General features: G+C 44.0%; 1 protein-coding gene across 1 annotated transcript in view; it reads right to left on the minus strand.

The window, feature by feature from the left end:
- Positions 1-22,545, minus strand: part of DCLK3 (doublecortin like kinase 3) — a 36,350-nt gene extending 13,805 nt beyond the window's left edge. The window contains exon 1 of the mRNA XM_067560926.1: positions 22,421-22,545. Within this exon, the coding sequence (XP_067417027.1) occupies positions 22,421-22,499 (79 nt within the window). The 5' untranslated portion in view covers positions 22,500-22,545. The remainder of the gene's footprint in view (positions 1-22,420) is intronic.
- Positions 22,546-23,109: the final 564 nt, after the last annotated feature.

Consider the following 23,109-nt stretch of genomic DNA (forward strand, 5'->3'; position numbering starts at 1 on the left):
TTTTTTCCAATTTAAAATTCATGAAAGATCTTATTTACTGAAAACACTGAGGCAGCACTTAAAAAGTTTTCCATGTAGGATTTCAGCATGGAATGAATATACCCTTGTCTGAAAGAGGCCTTCAGAACCATACCAGATGCCAACCCACAGAGGAAACATTCCACTCGTGTTTGGAAATTTGAGTTATCTTTTCATATGATTTCCTCAACACCTTGTTTATATGTGGTGATGGCTACCCCATATTATAACATGATTTATTCTTACATGTATAGATGGCAAAATAACAGAACCATCTTAGAGAACTATGTTTTAGCCTCCATATCTATACGATTCATATATGGTTCCCTTACATGATTATAATGCAGTTCTTTCTATCCACACAGACAAGAAAGAATAATTTTTAATGTGATTATATCATGTTATCAACTCTGTTTAAATATGTTTAGTTTTTAAAGTGTACTGGTAGCCTGTGACGGGTATACAAACCCCACACTGGGCCCAAAGGGGTTAAAAAGCAATACTGGGTCGATGTAGCCCTGTCCCTCGGGCCTGCCAAGCATGCTCCGACTGGAGGAGCAGGTTAAATGCTGCTCAGAAGCCCAAGATGGTGGGCTGCAGGAGAGATAAATCCTTCTCCAGGAAGCCACACAGAAGACTGAGTCTGAGAGCAGACCACAAAGTGAGTAAGGTCCCTGGCAGTGACTTTTCCAGCCAGCACCTCCTTTGAGAACCAGCAGGTCTTGCAGAGTCCTGTTCCTTTGGATTCTTTTCATTAAGTGATTGACTGGAAGGACCATGCCCAAAATTGAAGGGATATATAGGTAGGACATTGCCCAGGGGAGCAGACAGACTCTCTGCAGGGATGACGCAGCTGGTGTTGCTTCCCACAGGATCCTGGGTTGGGGCCCAGTAGAAAGGGAGGGCCTGGATCCCCCTACCAAGGCCCTTTAAGGGCTGAGACCCAGATGCAGGTGGAAAACAGAAGATTCCCAGCTTAGGGTCAGGAGTAGGCACCCCTACCACCCTGACAGAGAGGCCAGGGGCCAAAAGTCAGATATGCCACTAGCCCTCTAAGCACCCTGTCACATGGCCAAAGATTCAACTTATTTGTAGCCAGAAGGATCACACATGAAATGGAAGCTATAATGATTACTGGAGATGGAAAGTCCAGTACATAATTTTTTCAGGCTCCCAGATGGTTCCATCCCTTTAGACCCAATGTTTCAAACATCCTTCTCTACCTTTGTCCCAAATATCCATTTTCTTCTAGAGCATTTAGGGCTCAGTCCTTCAACATGCTGAGCACTTGGATCCCATCCAGCAAGGCACTTACACCTATGTCTAACTGCACAGGGGCAGTCCCACTGACTTCAATGGATTGAGGCCAGAGTGCTCAGAACCACACAGATTTCAAGTCAACAGTGTTTCATCGCTGGGAGCATCACCTTCAATACGTTAACCTATGTATCTTTGCTTGTTCCCTTCATTAATTCAGAGCAAGTGAAGAAGAACATGACTCCTTTCCTAAATCTTGGGTAAAAGGGAAAGCAATTCTTAAATGGACAGTATTTCAGCATCCTCCGATTTCCCTTAAACAGCCCATCCATGAAGCAATGTGATGATCAAGAAAGAAAGAATCCTAGCTCTGCAACTGGCTGCTGAATGTCCTTCAGCAAGCCACTTAACTTTCTCTCTCATTTTCTCCATCTGTAAAATGAGATGATATTTCTGCTCTGCAGGAGTGTTGTGAAGAAGTACTAATGTCTCTACATGCTGCTGTAAAGTGTTATGTAATTGCTATTCATTATTAATGCCCAGTGGTGGAACCGGAGAGAGTTATTCTTGTCTTTATTTTATAAGCATGATGACGTCCTGGTTATTGAAAGGTGTGCTACAGATTCTTCAGCCACATGTATTTATATTTTAGCCAGAACAGAAGCCTACTGTGAATGGATGTAACTCAGATAATATATTAGTTCTCTGAAATAAAAGATAGAAAAAGAACTGAAGTGCTCCTTGCACACCTGACGAAGTGGGTTGCAGCCCACGAAAGCTTATGCCTGCTGAAATTAAATTTGTTAGTCTTTAAAGTGCTATAGGACTCTCGTTGTTTCTCCTATAAATGAAGTCTAAACCACGGTGATTTCTAGGAAGTGATAAAGTTCTGAAATTCATGCTCATCTGTATGTCCACACTTGCTGTGCTCAAAATGTCAAAATGTTACTTCATTGTATGGAAACAATGCAAGACAGAGTGATACTGCACATTATCCTCTTGAAGTATGAACACAATGCTTCTGTGAGAATTAACTTTTCTACAGATCATCATTCTGGCTTCCCACCTGTGCTGCTATGAGTGTCTGCGAAGACACTCATTTATTATAACCCCTTGTTAGGCTGTTGACCGACTGTTATTTTAACAAAGATGTTCCAGTATAAACTCCCACCAAACTGAAGCCAGGCATATAGGGGATGATTGAAAGATATAATATTTTTAAATGGAAGTTTCCTTGTTATGCCAAATATATTTGCTAACTTTTTTATTATATGAAATATTACATATCAATGTCATGACAATTCCATAGAACAGAGATCCCCAAACTTTGGGGCTTGGCCCCTAGGGGGGCACAGAGGAACATTCAGGAGGTGCATCAGGGCTTGGGCCAACCCCCATGGGGGCAGGGAGAGAGTGCCACCCAGCCCCACTCTGCCCCGAGCTCTGCTCCAACCCCACCTCCCACCTGCAGCCCTTGGCCCAGTTCTGGGCCCCAGGCCCAGCCGTGGCCCCCAACCCTGGTCTCAGTACCCAGCCCTTATCACGTCCCCTGGCTTCCCAGCCTCAACCACCGTGGCCTGCTCCCAGACTCAGTCCCCAGCCCTCTGACCTCAACCGCAGCCCCTGACCATGGCCCTGCTCCCGGCCGCAGCCCTGACCGTGGCCCCACTCCAGCACCAGTGGGGGGCTGTAGACAGGGGTAAGGGGGGCATAGAATCATACAATATTAGAATTGGAAGGGACCTCAGGAGGTCATCTAGTCCAACCCCCTGCTCAAAGCAGGACTAACCTCAGCTAAGTCATCCCAGCCAGGGCTTTGTCAAGCCGCAGCTTAAAAACCTCTAAAGATGGAGATTCCAACACCTTTCTAGATAACCCATTCCAGTGCTTCACCACCCTCCTAGTGGAAAACTTTTTCCTAATGTCCAACCTAGACCTCCTGCCCTGCAACTTGAGACCATTGCTCCTTGTACTGTCATCTACTACCACTGAGAACAGCCTCGCTCCACTCTCCTTGGAACCCCCTTTCAGGTAGTTAAAGGCTGCTATCAAATCCCCTCTCATTCTTATATTTTGCAGACTAAACAAGCCTAGTTCCCTTAGTCTCTCCTCATAAGTCTTGTGGTCCAGCCCCGTAACCATTTTTGTTGCCCTCCACTGGACTCTCTCCAACTTGTCCACATCTTTTTTGTAGTGGGGGCCCAAAACTGGACACAATACTCCAAATGCGGCCTCACCAATGCCGAATAGAGGGGAATAATCACTTCCCTCAATCTCCTGGCAATGCTCCTACTAATGCAGTCCAATATACTATTAGCCTTCTTGGCAACAAGGGCACACTGCTGACTCATATCCAGCTTCTTATCCACTGTAACCCACAGGTTCTTTTCTGCAGAACTGCTGCCTAGGTCATCGGTCCCCTAGGTCATGGGATTCTTCTGTCCTAAGTGCAGGACTCTGCACTTGTCCTTGTTGAACCTCATCAGATTTCTTTTGGCCCAATCCTCCAATTTGTCTAGGTCACTCTGTATCCTATCCCTACCTTCCAGGGTATCTATCACTCCCCCTAGATTAGTGTCTTGCTGAGGGTGCAATCTACCCCATCCTCCAGATCATTAATGAAGATGTTGAACAAAACCAGCCCCAGGACCAACCCCTGGGGCACTCCGTTTGCCAGCTAGACATCAAGCCATTGATCACTCACTACCCATTGATCCTGATGATCTAGCCAGCTCTCTATCCATCTTATAGTCCATTTATCCAACCCATACTTCTTTAACTTGCTGCTAAGAATACTGTGGGAGACTGTATCAAAAGCTTTGTTAAAGTCAAGGTATATCATGTCCACCACTTTCCCCACATCCACAGAACCAGTCACCTCTTCATAAAAGGCAATCAGTTTGGTCAGGCATGATTGGCCCTTGGTGAATCCATTTTGACTGTTCCTGATCACCTTCCTCTCTTCCAAGTGCCTTAAAATGGATTCCTTGAGGACTTGCTCCATGATTTTTCCAGGGACTGAGGTGAGGCTGACCGGTATGTAGTTACCTGGTTACTCTTTCTTCCCTTTCTTGAAGATGGGCACTATGTTTGCCTTTTTCCAATCATCAGGAACCTTCCCCAATTGCCATGAGCTTTCAAAGATAATGGCCAATGGCTCTGAAATCACATCAGCCAACTCCCTCAGCACCCTTGGATGCACTGCATCTGGCCCTATGGACTCGTGTATGTCCAATCTTTCTAAATAGTCCTGAAACTGTCCCTTCAGCACTGAGGGATGTTCACCTCCTCCCCATTCTGTGCTGCCCAGTGCAGTAGTCTGGGAGCTGACCTTGTCTGTGAAGACAGAGGCAAAAAAGGCATTGAGTACCACAGCTTTCTCCACATCCTCTGTCACGAGGTTGCCTTCCCCATGGGGTAAAAAGTTTGGGGACCACTGCCACAGAGGGATCTTCCTTCTTTCTCCCTCACTGTTGGCAATTCCACCCTCCTTACTTGCCCATCAGGCTGCAACTTTAGTGCTGGTTTGTATCCATTTTTCTTCAACTGGTATTATCCCTAAATCCTGCTGTTCTTTCCCATTGCAACGTCCATCCATTCCAAACTCTTGTGCAGACCTGGGGTTCCTCCTTCCTTGACTACTGTAAACTCCCCTTTTCTGGCCTCCCTGACTCTTTTCTCACTCCCCTACATTCTGACCAGAATGCAGCTGTGAAACTTTTCTAACATCCCCACCACTGTAACCATGTCCAAGCCCCCTTCAGATACCTTCACTGGCTTCCACTCACATTCTGTATCAAATTCAGCTCTTTATTCTCACTTTCAAGGTCCTGCACAAATCAGCTGTCCCCTACCTCTGTGCTCTTGACGTTTTTTTCCACTACCTCCCTCACCATCCTTCCTTCCTTCCCAATAGCTTGCCTGACCACTTTCTCTTTTCCCACTCTCTAGACCTTCTTCAAGGCAATCCTCAGGTCCACAACCCTCTTCGTTACTCTACCTAGTATTCTTTCACTCTCTCCTCTATCATGTCTCTCCTGCAAGCATACTTCTTACCCTAATCTTCCCTCAAAGTGAATGTATTTAAAATAATAACAATAAAACCTTCAAGAAGCATGCATCACTAACCTAAAACAACCATAAGGTGTGTTCTCTCATCCCTCTACCCTCTCTCCATCTATCCTTGCAAGTTCCTCAACTCAGGGGCATTGACTTTTGTCTGTAAAGTGCTATGCACATTTATGGCACCATATGAATAATCATAATAATGATAGGGCTGGAATGAATGGTTCATCTGGGCTGGGAACTCTGTCAGACAAATCCATCAAAAATTTAGGAGTCTATGTGTGCTATTCCAGTTTGTGATGAAAACAACAAATAAAAGTATGTAACTGGGTAAATGGAAAATGTAAGCAGCTTCCAGCATAGAAGTTCCTGAAACTAATAACACTAAACAAAATGTTCAGAACAACGTCACAGCATAGTGTGTACGCACTGTAGCGTGGGTGGTGCAGAAGAGAACGAAGAGTCAAACAATATGCTAAGTGCCAGAATCATGAAATCCAGAATTTAAACTCATTCTTGTCCCTATACTTATACAAGATGCAAAGAAATAATGCATGGATTAAGCATCCAGACCACTTTTGTAGGAGATATGTGGAAGTCATGGCGAGGCAATGGAGAGGAAACGCATTTCTTCTTTCAATACTTTTGTTGTGACCTATTGGTTGAAAAAATATCAACAATGTCCTTGTAAATGCAGATATGTATCTATCTTTATATGTGGACACATACAAATGTCAATACATATCAACATTTAAAATCTGAATGTGACAGGGATTATGAGGATTTGGAGGGTGATAGGAGAATGTTGAGGATTGAGGCTGTGGGCACACATGGGAAGGGCGCAAAGCTGGGAAGAGTCAGCATTTGGGGCAAGCCAAGCTGAGCACAAGGTCCATGAAGTTCTGTAAAGGGACATTAAAAGGTATGCAGTTCTGTATGGGGGGCAGACCTGGGGGTATCAGGGCCCTGTGGAAGTAGGGCAGGGAGGAGATATAGAAGAAAAATACATAGAGGCAGCTATTCAAATAAATAACTAGCAACATAAATAACTATCAATAAAGACACCATCAGGATGGATTGATTAAAATCAAAGTGACTTAAATCACCAATTTTAATTATGATTTAAATTAGCAAACAGGAAACCTTAATTTAAGTTTTGATTTACATTTGTACTTTTTAGTTATTTTCTTAAAGAAAAGTTTATTCTTATAGGTTGGTAATCTTTAAAACATGTTGATTTGCAACTAAATATAGGCTTTACACTATATTTGGAACTAATTTTTGCTAACCAGGAAGACACTATATCTGTTGTGGCAAATGGCCAGCTTCACCCGAGTGGGTCCCACGCTCTTGCCTCTTGTAGCGGGCCAGGGTGTCTCCAGTCACCCTGTCTTCCCCGAGGAGGGGGTAGGGACCCGGGCCCACCCACCTCTCCAGGTCCCAGTCCAGGGGCCCTATGAGAAGCAGCTATGTGCTGCTGGCACTGTGTTCCCAACTGCGATCTCTTCCCCTGGACTAATTTTCCCCCTCCTTCTGTCCTTCTGTTTCTTGAGCCCGGTAACTTCCTCCAGCCTGCTCCTCCACAGAACTCTGCACTCCGGTCTGCTCCTCCACAGAACTCCATACTCCTGTACACAACCCAACACAGCATGGCACTCCTACTCCTCCAGCTCGCACCCTGTCTGCTTGGAGCAGAGAGTTTTTATGAAGCACCTGGCTGGTCCTTAATTGGCCTCAGCTGCTCCTAATTTTCCCCTAATGGCTCTTAGCTAGTCAAGGAGAACAGATCCCTGAGCATTCTGGGGCTTACATACCTCCCTTCGAGCACTCTCCTACTGCTTTCTGCCCTCGCTATATCACACTGTACACCTGCATTTAAGCAATTATATAGCTTAACATACAGATTTTTAATTTTTACATTTTTATTATGTTAGAAAATGGTGAATGATGCATTTCTTGTTCACAAGATGATTAATTTTTTTTAGCTAGGATTTAGATGGGAATTGACTTTCAAGTGAAAAAAGCATAAAAATATTGTTTTAGTATTCCCTCTCCCTCAGCCAACTGATTCCCATTCTCTCCCCTCCCCACCCCAGTTTCCTCACCAGCTCCTAGTCCCAGTCGCCCCCTTGGTTCCCAGTCTCCATATTCAACTAGTTCCAGCCTCTCTCCCTGCCTCCCAGCTGCCAGTGTCCACACCAGCCTCCACACCAAACTCATGCACAGCCTCCACCCAGCGCACAGGCCCAGCCTCCGCTCTCTCCAGCTTGTAATCAATAGCTGGCTCTTAAGAATAATCTTTGCACCTGACATGTTATATATTTGAAAAAGACTTTCCCAAACCCAGACTAACAGGCTAGTGTTTCCAGTTGTAGTGACTGTGTAAAACAATACCCATGTAAAATTTACTTACTGTAAAAGGATGCTTGTGATCACATTTTATTTCCATCTGACTAATTTAATACATTCAGGAGACTTGTTATATTGCGTCCTTCACTCTGTGCTCCCCTTTCCTTCTCTCTCCCGTACACACACACAGTGTATACTAGCCTTGCAAGCTGCAAGAGTTAATAATTTACAATAAGGAACAGGAGATCAAGGCAGCATAGTTCTTCAAGATTCAGATTACATCCTACAGATAACAGCTGATACACTATGGTAACCTGTGTGAATTACATAAGGAAACCATGACATTTAAAGGACTGCTCTGAATTGAGTGCAGTTTAAATATGCACACTTCAGAGAGAATCTCTGCCATCAGTTGCTTTCAGATAACTATACATGCCGTGACCTGTGTCATCCCTGGAACAATACAGTCTTTCAAATATTGTAGTTCTAGTACTATTGGGACCACTGATCTACTATCTTCAGAAATAAAAGAACTACAGTCATTTATTTTTAGAGTCCTCTCCGGATACACAAACTGACCATAGATTTCTCACGTCAGTGTAGCAGGGCCATTGATAATTTCTATTCAGATATCAACTTGGTTGCTTTGCTTTAAATAAGAGTTGAATAACAGGAAAATCTGTCTCCTTTTTGAGATTCAGTCACTAAAGGAAGTGGATATTCAGTTTCCTAGCTCCTTTATTTTGATCCGGCAAAGGAAAGCTTAAATGTTGATGCCTCAGTCCCCATCACCAGAAAGGACACAAAAATGTCAAGAAACAGAGAGTTTCACTCTTTTTAAAACTTATTTAATGAAAAATTTTGGATTCAAATTAAGATCATTTTTACTCCATAGTTCTCCATTGTTTCATCCACTTTGAAATAGGAATTGTAGATGCTTTGCTAAATGGAGCAAAATATTGTCTAGTTTTAGATTGCCTCTATAGGTACTTCTCTATTCTTTGCTGAAATGATATATTATTGTCTAATAGGAACGCTCCTTGTACGAGGTATTCCTTTTGCTCCTGTGATGAAAGCAAATTAATATCTCATAAGGTGCCAGTTCTATGAATGCTTAAACATGTGTGTAACTTTACTTGTGTGAGTAGTCCAACTGACGTTAATGAGACGTCTCATGTGCATATGCGTGTGTAGATCAGGATCAGGGCCTCAGACTTGTATTATCATATGAATATTCTTCTTTATATTTATTCCAAGAGGTTCTGTACTTAAAGAGGTTCTGCATACCTACTAAAAATGATACTCACAAACAGTGAAGCCATAGCTAACTATTAGATTGTGTTTCTTACTATTTAAAGTTGCTTTGTAATACTGCTTTTAAAATATTCATCCCAGTGAAGCCTGTGACATGATACTTCAGTTGGCTGCATGGAAAAGCACTGCAAAGTCATAAATACTGAAACCATGATCTTGCGAGGAAGAGCCAAGAAGGAATGCAAGACATTGAATAGAAACATTTTTCCATCATTTTGACAACCCCCACTACACTTGCTCAGCCAAGGTAGCTCTGTAAAATCTCGATAAGTCATCTACAGTGTCATCCACTTCAGATGACTAGACTCTGACACTGAATGGAACAAGAAAGCCCAGCTGCACCAGTTTTGGTGACGATTACACAAGGAAGTTAAAGATGAACTAGCTATACAGAAACTTCAGTCGTATATGCCTTTGTTGACCTGGCCATACACATTGACAACAGACTACATGAGAGATGCGAAGAAACGAAGGGGTCAGCGCCACACCCCAACCAATACTCAGTCCATGGGCAGCGAGTATTAGCCTCCCCCTGTTATATCTGTTGCCAGCTTGCCACCAGATGCCTGGGCCACAGTGACCCTGCCTCTTCCCATCCCTCATGGGCGGCGGGTAACGGAGGCTGGGGGGCTAGGCCACGGTGGGGCTCAGACCTCCTTCCAGTCAACCAAAGCTCAGGGCTCAACCTCGGCCAGCCGGGGCTCAGGACTCCTCTGGACTACTCTGAGCACTGGTGGGCCGGCCAAGGCTGCTCCAAGCACTGGTGGGCCGACCAGGGTTTGGGGCTGGGCCAGCAGACTGGCCAGCGAGAGCAGAGGAAGGGGACACAGGCAGAAGGGTCAGAGTGGGGGGCAGGGTCTCAGGTGGAAGGGGCTGGGCAGGGCCTCAGGCAGAAGCAGTCGGGCAGGGGGTTAGCCTCCCCAAAGGGGGAGTGCATGCAACACCCCTGATTCGGGAGTGCATGCAACACCCCTGATTCAGTCCAAGAGCATATGCAACTCGATGCAGCCCATTGCCATGTGACTCCCAAGGAAAGAGAATGCCATCACTCCCCCAATTTGTATTTCCACTGTGGGGAACCTGGCCACGCACTTACCAGTTGCCCGTTACGGACCACAGACAGGCAATATTCAGGAAACAACCAGCCCTGGCCTACTAAAGGAGTCTTGTCTGTGTGGGCCCCAAACCATTAATCCTCTTACTGAAACGTGCCCAAGGCATGTCAAGCCCTCGTTATACCTCCAAGTTCAGGTCTGCTTCTGCATCCCAAGTGGGCCTTGACAAGTTCTCTCACAGTGGGCACTCGTGGACTCCAGGGCTGCAGACAACTTCATGGATAGCAATGCCACACAAGCCAGTGCTGCCAAAGGCAATTCCAAACCTTGTAGACACTATAGATGGCTCACTCCTGTCCTTGGCCCCAGTGACATAGGACACCGTGCTGCTGGACGTTGTTATCAGAAGCAAAGAGCAACCATAAGGTCTACTGACCACACTTTCCCATAATCCTTGGCATCTCATGGTTGTTGACTCATGACCTGCACATCCTGTCACAGGACTGGAAAATCAGCTTCCTCTCTGAATTCTGCCAAAAAAGTCTGCCTGCATGCACTGCCTGATGGAATCTGGCCAGAGACCAGACCACTGACAGGAAATCCCAGGACCCTGGCCATAGGCCAGGTGATATCATCACTAGAATCAACCCCTGCTCTTCCTGCTAAGAACCACTAATACACAGAAGTCTTTGAAGAAAAACTGCAGATGTCCCACCAGCACACTGAGACTATGACTGTCTGGGACCAAAACACCCTTTGGCTGTATCTATGCAAGGTCAGAACCAAAATTGGCCATCCGGTGCTCCTATCTTCAGGAGAATCAGACCAATGGGTTTATCTGGCCATCAACCTCCTCTGCCAGGCCCCATTTTCTTTTTGTCAATAAGAAAGATGGGACCCTGCATCTATTAGTGGATTAGCGGGCCTACAGTCAAGTAACTATCAGAAACTGGTACCCCCCCTACTGCTCATCCAGGACATGTTGGACCACATATAATCAGCCCAGGTATTCACTAAGCTCGACCTACAGGGAGCCAACAGCCTAGTAAAGATCAGACCGGGGATGAATGGAAGATGACTTTTCAAACCTGGAATGGCCATTATGAATACTTGGTAATACCATTCGGTCTTACTAATGCCTCTGCCACTTTCCAGCATCTAGTGAATGAGATATTCCATGATATCCTAGACCTTATGTTGCAGTTTACCTTGATGGTGTACTCGTCTTCTCCAAGAGTCTGGAGCAACATACTCAGCACATCTGATCAGTCCTGGAACCGCTTTGCCCATATATTTTGTATATAAAACTCAAAGTGCAGCTTCAACCAACATTCTATGGAGTTCTTGGGCCATATTTTTTTGTCACTTGAGGGCCTCCAAATGGTCTTCAGGAAAGTGGACACTGTTTGGAGCAGGGCAGACACTCAAAGCATCAAGGAGCTGCAACACTTCCTGGGGGTTGCTAACTTTTATAGACATTTCATTCCTGGTTTTTCAGGCCAGATAACCCCATCAACAGCATTTATACATAAGAACATCACCTGGTTCCCGGTGGTAGAACAGCTGTCGATCAGCTCAACATGGCCTTCATCAATGCACCACTCCAGATATACCCCGATCTGATGCAATCCTTTGTCATCGAGACTGATGCCTCCAATGCCGCCATTGGGGCCATATTATCACAAAGATATTACAGAATTATGAAATCCTAGATAAAGAACTTCTAACAATCAAGACTGCCTTCAGAGAGTTGTGCCACTACCTGGAAGGGGCCTGGTACCCACTACAGGTGTACACAGATCATAAAAATCTAGAATACCTTCACAAGGCTGAGGCACTAAACCAAAGACAGCTGTACTGAGCTTTGTTTTTCACATATTTTAATTTCACCATTATCTATCACCCCAGAGCCCAGAACAAGGTAGTCAACACCTTGTTCCATAAAGAGGAGTATTTCACTAGCCAGGACCCCTCTCGCATGGAGTTACCCTGCATCCTCAAGCTCTCCATTTCTCAAGACCGCATGTCTTTGATGCGCTCAGCAGAGGAGAAAGAGTCCCCTCCCAAGGAATTCAAGTTAGGAAGCAAGGGACAACATCAGATACACGATGGCTTTTTCTACATCAAGGGTTATCTGCATGTCCCACTGGGCCAGCCCCAACTGAGAGTACTCAGATTCAGCCATGACTCACTGCCAGCAGGTTATTCAGTCACCTCAAGACCCTTTGCCTGATCCCCTGCTCCTTCTGGTGGCCCCATAAGTGAGCAACAGTAAACTCCTCCATAGATTCTTGCAAGGTATACATTTGCAAGAGGCTATGCTAGAGACCCTTGGGGACTCCAATACCTGCAGAGACCCCAGCTAGACCTTGGGCAGCTAGCATCCTGGATTTTATACCAGAGCTCCCTATGTCTGACAGATATACCATCATCCTCAATGTGGTCAAACAGTTAACCAAAATGGCCCACTTCGCCCCCATTACATACTTGCCTGCTGCAGAAGAGATAACTCAACTCTTGGTGATGCACATCATCTGTAGTTGAATTTAAGCCCTGGTCACATCTGACTAAAGTCTGCTATATTTGTCACAATTCTGGCATGAAACCCTGCGCTGCTCCAGGTTCACACCTACACATCCTCCACCCATCACTCAGAAACCGATGACGAGTCTGAGAGAGTGAATCAGGTCTTAGAATAGTATCTTTGGTACTTTACAAATGATCACCTAAACAACTGGTCAGCTCTCCTGCCCCAGGCAAAATTTCCCTGCAATAACACTGGCCATGTTTCTACTGGGAAGAGTCCACTCTACACAAACTTCGGGTTCCATCCCTGTCTCCACTTGACTATAACTGCTGTCTCCACAAACCCCACTGCCATCAACTGGATGCAGCAGATTCAAGAAGTCCACAAGAAGCTTAAGACGCATCTTGAAAACACCCAGAAGGACAACAAGTGTTACGCTGACTGCGGGTACTAGAAAGGCCTGACATCTGCAGTTGGACAAAAGGCCTAGCTCTCAGCACAACACCTCCACACAGATTGGCCTTGTCACAAATTGGATAACCAATACCTTGGCCCATACTCAATCAGCCAGGTGATCATCCCAGTAACTGTCAGGCATTAGCCCCCCAGATCTGTCAAGGTACACCCTGTGTTCCATGTATCGCTGCTGAAGCCATACGGTGACAACTCCTTTGCTCACTGACAATAACCACCATCCCTTCCAATACGGGACTAGGTTCATGATAACTATGAAATTCATGAGATATTGGATTCTAAAATCAAATGTTGTTCCATCATTGATTGGGAAGATTACAGCCCTGAGGTGCACTCCTGTGCCTGACCTTGTAGAAGCCACCTAGGTAGCCCACCCAGATAAACCTGGCTCCCTGAGGAAGGTGTCTTTTGAAGTAGGGAGATGATGTAAGGATCAGCAAGATTCAAACCTGGGTCAGCAGAGCCACCAGGCAACAGACATCTCCCCACCACCACTTGGTGATCACTGTAATCCAGCCCCTCCCTGCGATCCACAAACTGCAACATATGTACACTACAGGACATCCCATCTGAGACCCAATTGCCAGCCTCCTTGGAGACTCCTCATTGACGCCTTGACCTCATATAAAACCATGGGACATACCAGGAAGTGTCCAGACAACAGCGTGGATTCCCAGTGAGCTACCATGACCAACTACGCTCCCCAACTCCCAGCATTGACTTTGGCTCTGACTTGGATTCTGACCCTTGCTCTGGAACCAGAACCCTGACACAAGTTCTGACCTCTGGTACTAACCTTGGCCCAGAAATCTAGCCCCAATCCTCACTCAAGAACCCTGACGCTGACTCAGTATTCTCCATTTGTAATATAATAATCTCCGTTCTCTCCCTGCCTTCCTCAATGAAAAAAAAAACTTAGTTAAAAAACAGTTAAGACTGCTTAGTTGAAGATGCCACAATACAACCATTAAACATCAGGAAATCCCTAATTTAGTTCTGAGTCATTCCTTGCAGCCTTCAGCCATGATTGTACTATCCTCTCATTAATTCACCTTCAAATATCACCCACGTGGACATAGTCCTCCATCTACCTCTTCTCAGAAGATGCAACTTCTTATTCCAATTATGTGGATGTTTCCTAGTTGTTTGGAAAATTAAATTTGTTTTGTGTTGAAGTAGATAATGTGTGTTGTGTAGATTTTTAGTTGATGGTTATATTTAAATTTGTTTTACTGAGTGGCATTGGGATTTTTTAAAAGTGGAGATAATTTATGATAGTGTTATTTTGGGGATAGTAGAAACATTATATGATTATCATTTTTATTTAGGTGAGGTACTGGAGTTAATTTTATGTGTTTTGCATGGAGATGGAAGGAAGAGGGGTGTGTGCAATGTCTGAAGTAATGTGGTGAAAATGAATTCATGGTGACAGGTTCCAAGGGATGGTTGAGGTCTTAGCTAAGGATTTTCTGGTTTTTTTAGTGATTATGTTGGCGGAATATTCACTTCAGTAGTTGTTACTGATGTATTTTGTTTGGGGGAATGTCCCAGGTTCTTAAAGAAAACTGTATCCAGGGGGATAAAAATCAGATTTTTTTCAAATTTAAGTTATATACCTTTTGTCATTAAAAATAATTCATATTTAAAATTAAATTTGAAATTAAGGAAATATATGTTAAGGGCTAAATTTACTAAAACCTATTATAATTATTTAAATTAAATACAAATATTAATATTAAGCAGTATATGTTTACTGCCAAAGTGTTAAAGCACTGGATTGGTGGAAGTCACTGGATAAGCACCTGGAACCAGCATTTGTTGATGTGTTAAACCAGCTTTTGACAGTAGTTGTCTCTTCTGCAGGTGCTGAGAGAATATTTTCTTCATTTCAGTTTATTCAAGTAGTTTCAGTTCAATGACTAGGTCATTCAAAGTTAAGAAACTGATTGGGATTTGAAAAAGCAGGAAAGCTTGTTTTCCTCTTCCAATCTGTGAACAAAAAGGAGGTGAGAGGATGAAATCTACTAGTTCTAAAATCTTGCAGGACATGGTGACCAGAACTATCAGTTTAATTCACTAAGGATAATGCCCAGGGCGAGTAGAGGGTCCGGGGCTCTCTACAGCGGCTCTATGGGCAGCTCTTACCACGGCCCAGCTCCAGCCCAGCTCCAGCTTCCAGCTTGGCCAGCAGACAGGTCCTCAGGGGAAAGAGGAGGAGCAGAGGGTGGGGGCTTGGAGGAAAAGGAAGGGAGGGGCACCTGCATGTATCCTACTTTTGCCTTTTGAAAAGGTGGTCTCCCTATTCTCATTGGAGGAGCTGAGGACAGAGAGGACACTGATTAGCTGAACAGGGCCAGGGGCAGGAGAGGACCAAATTTTCAGCCACACTGCCAAAAGCTGAACTCTGCAGTAGAGGGACAGAAAGCTGGAGGTCATGCAGGCCTGCTTCCTGACCCATCTCTACTTCCTACCCAGGCCACTATGCATTGGCTGTATGTAGGCACCCTTCTGGCTGCTCCTCCGTTTCCATAAAGGCCCAAGTTTTGCATAATAATTGCGCTTAATTGGAGCATTTATAAATTCCTAAATTAAGCCATTATTTTAAATTAAGAGAACTATTTACAGCAAACAGCTGCTGCAATGTTATTCTTCTTTGCAGAGCCTGGGGAATAAATTAGTTCCCTCCGCCCCCCCGGTGCAGAATGAAAATAGGATGTCATGGCAGTTTGTGAACAAAGCCCTGAGAAACCCACAAAGTAAATAAACTGAAAAAGGGAGAATATTTTTCTCTCTGATCTCTTCCAGTTTTTGTAATTTTAAGTGCCTTTAAGGCTGCAGGATGTTGGTAGTTGATGGCCCATGACTGGAACTCATGCTCCCAAGTGGTGGGGCAGAGCCCGACTCTGTCAAATCTACAGAGAACAGTATGGTGCTGCGTGACTTGACGGTCTCTTAATTGTATCATTTATTGGTGGGTGGGCACAAGCAGATATACTCCCCAAAATGATGACACAGACGCGAGCTCAGTAAACAAAAGAATATCTATTTATTACTGGAAGGGTTTACAGAAGCAGCTCCCCTTTTGCTGCTGGCACTGCTGACTCAAAAACATGTTCACCTTCTCCCCCAGGCAGGAAGCACATGCACCCTCAACTTCCTATCTGGGATACTTCTACTTCCCGAAACAGGGGTACTTCACACCCTTGAGGGGCTGGCTGTGATGTGGCATGCAGATCGTAGGCCCAGCCAGCACAGTAACTGTTATAGTACCATAACCCCATTTATTTATTCAGACTTTTGCCCCAGTGGTGGTGTGGTGATTGCTGGGAGGGAGTCTGTTTGGTTTCCTGTTTTGTTTTTTGAACTCAAAGTTTTTATTGAGTTTAGGTAAGTAGAGAATTATGTAGTCAGTCCACAATCCATTATGCAATTCAATGCTCCACTTATTTAAAAAACCATGAACAATGCCAGACCATAAATACACTTAGAGCTTGCCAGGCAAGTGCATCATTATGAGTAAAATATATAAGCTATCATCAAAAAAAAAAATAAGTGAGCAGTTGCAGAATTTTCTTTTTAATGTTTTATGCAAAGTCATAACTTAATAGCTCTGAGCTACAATTGTCTCCAAACAACTGTTTTATTTATTTTGTGTGCAGTGCATCACATCTTTACAAAACGTAACTCAGTACCATTTTTAGAGAGATTTCCTAATTCCTCAAAATGTCAAAAATAAATTAAAGTAAGTTTCTCCATTAAAACAAGGTTTAAATAATGGCACTTCTGACTCATCAGATCTGCTCTCCAAGTGTATTTAAAAATCAGACCATCACACTTCAGTACAAACGTAAGTTTTTTGTAGCCAACACAGGTAGGGAAGAAGGAGCTGGATTCCATTTCTTCTTTGCTGGATTCCTAAACTTCATCTAGAGAACAAATTCAGTTACTCTTGAGCAAATCCAAGAAAAACAAAGGGTATGCAAAGGTGTCAACTGAGGACATAATTAGCCCTGCAGAATCTTTATTACTTCTGATGATGTTGCATAAGGAAAAAAAGAGCAAGCTTGACTGTCAGATCCCATGTTTAGTTTGCAGAATTAGCAATTAGATAAATGATCATTTTACTTGTAAACTGAGCAAACAGGGTATAGAGTCACTCCGGCTAATGTATACTACACGGGCTTTGCTGATACAGCTATACCAAAAGAGCCCCCTAACGTAGACACAGCATATGCCAACAAAAAAGAGGGTTTTTGCCAACATTAGCTAAATCGATAAAAGCATTCTTTTGACCGCATAGTTGCACCTACACAGGATAGCTATGTTGGTGAGGAAAGAAGTTTTTTTTCAAACCCTGACCAATATAGCTATGCCAGCAAAAATCTGTATTGGATATCTGGCCTCAGAGATAAACAGAGGATGTCCTCAATGTCATTATTATAGAATCTCTATTCTATTATAGAATCTACTTTTTAAGAGTAGAACCACATCAAGAACGATATGACCATTAAAAAAAAAAAGAGAGAGAGAGTTGGTTTGGAACAGTTGTGAAAGAACATGTCTTCTGCAGAGTGAACTGTCAACCAGTGCTAATTATATTTAAAAGTATAATGACAGCCTAAAGATCAAGATTTTCAAGCCATAAATTGCTAAAAATTTATATTAACGTCATTATTTGGAATGGCATGAAAATGACAAATTTCTATTTTTTTTTTTCAAGTTGGCAAATACTAATTGAGTGGGAAATCACATTTTCAAAATGATTACTGAAAGCTTCCTCTAAAACTACTTAGCACAGGTAATTGTTTTGCATTCTTGTAATAATTAGATTGAGTAAATTATACTAGAAACAGAGCGAAGCTGGGAAATGTACCTGATCTGCATTTGCAATGATGGCAAATTATTCCTAGGTAAGTTAACAACTTCCAAGTGTTATGGAAACCTCAAGTGCATATTAACTTAATTGATTCTATTTCCTTTTTAGTTTTTTACTTTTTTCTTAAGTGTGTATAGGATATTTTTCCTTGTGACCACCCACCTATCTATTTTCTGGAAGCAAAACACTTTGAAGAGCAGCAGTGGCAGACTTGCATTTTGCCCTTGCTAAATCTTCAGCTCTTCAAAAGGCCGATCCAACTCACATTGCCTACAAGGGGAGCACAAGATCCTAAATGAGACGCTAATTTCACAGCTTATGCCCAAATAAATTTGTTAGTCTTTAAGGTGCCACAGAACTCTCACTAATTTCACAGTAATGCCCAGATGGTAATACATCTATGAGAATATATAAACAGACTTCAAATGTCATCAAATATTTCAGCTACAATCAGGGTGAAGCATAGAGGTGATAACAGTAGCAGAATCCCATCCTATTAGCCCTAAAACTGTTGGAAGGTAAGGAAAGGGAGCCAGTGAAGTATCATTATTCACCTTTTTTCCTTATATATGCATGTTCCTGTGGAAAGCCAGGCAACTAAGGCTCACAGTGTTGGACAAAACAGAATGAGGACAGAACAAGGAAACTGATTTGCCCATCAGCTTCCCCAAATGTGAAAGTTCTCGTGGATTCCTTGGAGTCGGTGGAGAAGCAGTGGTAGAACACAGCTCAAGGAAGCAAAGCTGAAGAAAAGGAACAGCCTACTGAGTACACAGGCAGACTAACCCTCTGCAAGGATGTCCTAATAGTCTATACCATACATTTTTTTCTCAGGAATGCCTCTTGCCCCATCACCAGATTCAAACCCCATGCCACCCAGTCCACTACAAGGGATATCAGCCAGGAATTTGTCAGAGTTTCCTGCTTACCTCTGACAAGAAAAGGAAAAGACAGCTTCAACTGATAGGAAATGCAGGGGATGAGAGGAGAACGATGGAACAGCTGTTGAATAAATGACAACTGCATCTTACAAGTAAGACCAGGAAATTTTTTGCCCATTTTACATCACTTGAATGCTATTTTTCGACATTCTCATAAGTGCATTCCTTCCAAGACTTCAAGAAATTAAACTGAATTACAAGTGAGATAGAAGAGAAATAACTGAAAAACAGAAAGGATGAGTAGAGAAAAAATAAAGAAGATAGGTGGGAGGGTGGAGGAGACGCTGTGCTTTAATGTCCATGTCACTGACTTCAGAAGGTGAATATTATCCTAATATTTGTAATTAATTCTAGGAAATTCACTGTTCATGACTAAATATTTCCAACTGAGCCTCCCCTTCCCTCCCTCCTTTGCTGCCAGGAAGTATTTCCTTGGAAACCATTGGAGCAAAGGAATTTTTTTATTTGTAAATGCTGCTCCCTGGCTCCCACTTGTCCAGCTCCAGAAACATTTCAGGTTTTTCCCTGACTTACCTGCTTCTCAATTCCTTTGTTTTCATTTATTTTATCAATAATTTAATTTCTTTGATATTTTTTCCAGACCAGTTTTCATGAAAAAAGAACACACGAAACATACAATCGAAAATTGCTGCAAGGCAGACAGCAAAGCAAGTCAGAGCAGAAGCTGCAGTACAGCAAAACATGAGTTGGACAAACATCTTAGTAGGTTTTTTTAAAAATATTTCATATGTTAGTGGCAAAAACACTCCAAATAAACAATTAGTTTTCTGAGATAACCCACAATATAGTTGACAGTTTACACACTTGAAAAAAATAGATTTTTCCTAAGAGAAGGTTTTTTGTTTTGTTTTTTAAGAAATCTTTTAATACATTATATGGCAAAAATACCATTAGCATCTGGGGAGTTTTTCATGTGTTGTGACCAGAGATGCAGAAAATTGCCCTATCAGATCAGACCAATGATCCATCTACTCCGGTGTTTTTTCTCTCTGTGGTTATTGCCACATTTTTTTGAGGAAACCTTAAAAAACCTCATAATGGAAAATTATGGAATACCTTGTCCACAAATGTCTATTCCTTTATGTATATATATGTATATATATATATTGTGAACAAGGTATTCCATTTATACATATATATATATAATGTACAAATTTAACTCTGTTTTCTATTAGTGAAATAATTAGGAAAGTCAAAGGGGTCCAATGCTAGAGTGAAATCTTGACCTCTGTCCACATGTTTATTTATGTAACTGCATTCCTTATGTCCAAGAATCTGCTTTTGACATGCATGGCATGTGATAATCTTCCCCACCCTTTGAAATGAGGATATGCATGAACACCCACAAGGTGCATTACTAGTTACTTCCAAGACAACTTAAAACTGAAGGCTAATATTCAACCCTTAAACTTGTTTTAACACACCGTTGTGCAATATCTAAGTCTCTGTACAGCAAGTGCTATTAAGTTCACAACCCTTGTTTGCTCTTTATCGGTCCACTGGATCGCGTTCATTTTATGTATATAGTGCAAATACTACAAGAGCTTGAATGTTTCCAGAACCCCAAGTAACTTCTACTCTTTGGCTCTTATTGTATTGCATAATGCCCATGCCTGTCTGAACAATAAACCATGAATTTACCTTTCGAATTCAAAACTGTCATCTATCATTTATGACTTTTTAAATGGTCTTACAAGATGAGAAAAGGTAAGTTTACCTAACCTCTAATACTTCTACAAGAAACTGCAAAAAATTATTCAAGTTTTTGTAGCCCCACAGGCCTTGCAATTAAACCACCTCACTGGTTTTTATTATTTATCACATCACATGAGGTCCCTTCCCTTTTCTCAAGAAATTGAATTAAAAATCCCATGTTCAAGGTACTTTAGAAATGCGTATAGTGTAAATGCTTAGATGAACAGAGATAACAACTTCGGACAATCTAAACACATTTAAAATAAAATTATTTTTAAAAAGTAAAACTATTATCACAGTTTGATCATCTGGGTATTCGTAAGTTTACCCCAATGTGAGAAATCATTTATCTTTAATATAATTCGCTATTATATAGTTTCAAGTTTAAAATGTAACAAAGAATTCTCTTCTTTCCCCCTTGACACACCAAAAGTGAATGCCATACCCCCACCCAAGCTTGTACTGAGAGAACAATACTCTGACAGTTCTTGTAAAACATGATTTATTGAGCTGCTTATCCCACCATACATGGTACAACTTCTAGCTTAATAATATATAACAAAACTTTCATGAGGAACAATACTAACTTTACAGCTGCTCTGAGACATCACTCAGTTATAAATCTGAGAAGCACTGTTTTCATCCCAACCAGAAAAGAGACTCATAGATAAAATACTGTGTGTATTTAGGGGATCATCCATAAAATATTCTTCAAGTCTTGGGGAGAGGGAAACAGCTACAGAAATAACTGAGAGAATAGTCATGGAGGGTGGGGAGGGGAGAACATAAAAATGGCCATACTGGATCAGACTAACAGTCCATCTAACCCAGTATCCTGTCTCTCTCACCAGTGGCCCATGCCCAATGTCTCAGAGGGAATGAATGGAACAGTTATTGAATGATCCATCCCCTCCAGTTGCAGCCTCTGGCAATCAGAGGTTTAGGGATCCCCAGAGCCTAGGGTTGTGTCCCTAACCAAACCAAATACTGTACAAATACATCCTGTCCAAGGGAAATATGCCCATGAAACTATCCTGTGGGGCTTAGCTTCCATGTCACAGCAGGCACAACATGGATTTTCACAAAGCAACATAGGACCTGCCATATTTCAAATACTGATCTGCAGTTCATCCAGTCCAGTACCCTACCTCTGAAGGTGGCCAGTCCCAATGGCTTCAGATAGGCAGTGACCGTCAGGGAAAGTTTCCTCCTAAATCCCCAATAATTAGAGCTTCCCTTTTGCCTCAAAACTTGGGGTGGGGCGTGGGGGGTTACATCCCTTCCAAAGCTTTTATTTAACTGTAATATTTACTCATATGTATAACAAGAATATCCAGCTAACCATAGAATCATAGAAGATGAGGGTTGGAAGGGACCTCAGGAGGCCATCTAGTCCAGCCCCCTGCTCAAAGCAGGACTGGATGCTAGCACCCGCCGCCAGCACCACGCCCCTGCCCGGCCCCAGTGCGGTCACATCAAACAAACATCAAAGCTGCCCCCATAGGCTAGGGAAGATGCAAATGGCTCCACTACTGCCTGGCGGTCCCGCACTAAGCCAGGATGCGGGTGCCCCAGGATCCAGCCCCCCTTGCAATGGGGGGGGGGGGAGATGTTTAGTAAATAACATTTTGTTCCTCTTTGCAAAACAGAAGCGCACAAACCCCGGGGGACCGGCTGGGAGCTAATCACCAGCGAGGGGGAGGCGGGGGACCGGACCCAGCGCCCTAGGGACGGCAGGGGGGTCCCTTGCCGTGTTGGGGATGGGAGGCGTGGGGAGGTCGCTGCCCAGGGGGCTGGGTGGGGACCGGCGCGGGGGGGGGTCACTTACCCGGGTGGTGGGCATAGGGGCAGCAGGAGCCCGCGGGCCCCGCTGAGGGGTGCAGCGGGGGCGGCGCCGCGGCTGGCATCCTGCGGGAGGGAGGACGAGGTCGCTCCGGCTGCGGCTGCTGCTGCTCTCCGGGTCCGGCTGGGCTCTGGCGGCGGCTGCAGCAGCGGCGCCGCCTCCCGCTCGGGGAGGGGCCGGGGCTGGCCGGGCGGGGCGGAGGCTGAAGGAGAGGCACGGCCCAGCCGGCAGGGGAGCGGCCGGCCGAGACTCCCCCGGAGCCTCTCTCCGCCGCCAAAGCCTGGCGCCTCGGCCCCCCAAAGCTGCTGCCCCGCCCGCAGCGCCGCGTCCCCTGGTCACACCCCGCCTCCCCCCAGTCCCGCCTTCTCCCCTCCCCAGCGGGGCCGGCTGCTGTAGTTCAGAAAGAGTGAGACCTCCGCTGCTGAACTTGCAGCCAGGCAGCCTGCCAAGGGCTCAGCAAACCCTTTAACTCCCCCAGCCCACTTGCCCCTCAGACCCGCACCCTTCATCCCACCCCACACTACCAGGAGGAGTGAGAGACACTCGAGCACTTGACATCTTCCACTCTAGACTGCAGCCTGCCTGCCTGGAAAACATGACACAAAGCATTGGTCTCAATCCAGGGGGAGCGGGCTAAAATATAATGAATGGGCTGTGATGTTCAGGAGGTTAGA

Source organism: Emydura macquarii, unplaced genomic scaffold, assembly GCF_026122565.2.
Source record: "Emydura macquarii macquarii isolate MOO-44397 ecotype Brisbane River unplaced genomic scaffold, CSIRO-AGI_Emac_v2 contig_2321, whole genome shotgun sequence".
NCBI classification, from domain to species: domain Eukaryota; kingdom Metazoa; phylum Chordata; order Testudines; family Chelidae; genus Emydura; species Emydura macquarii.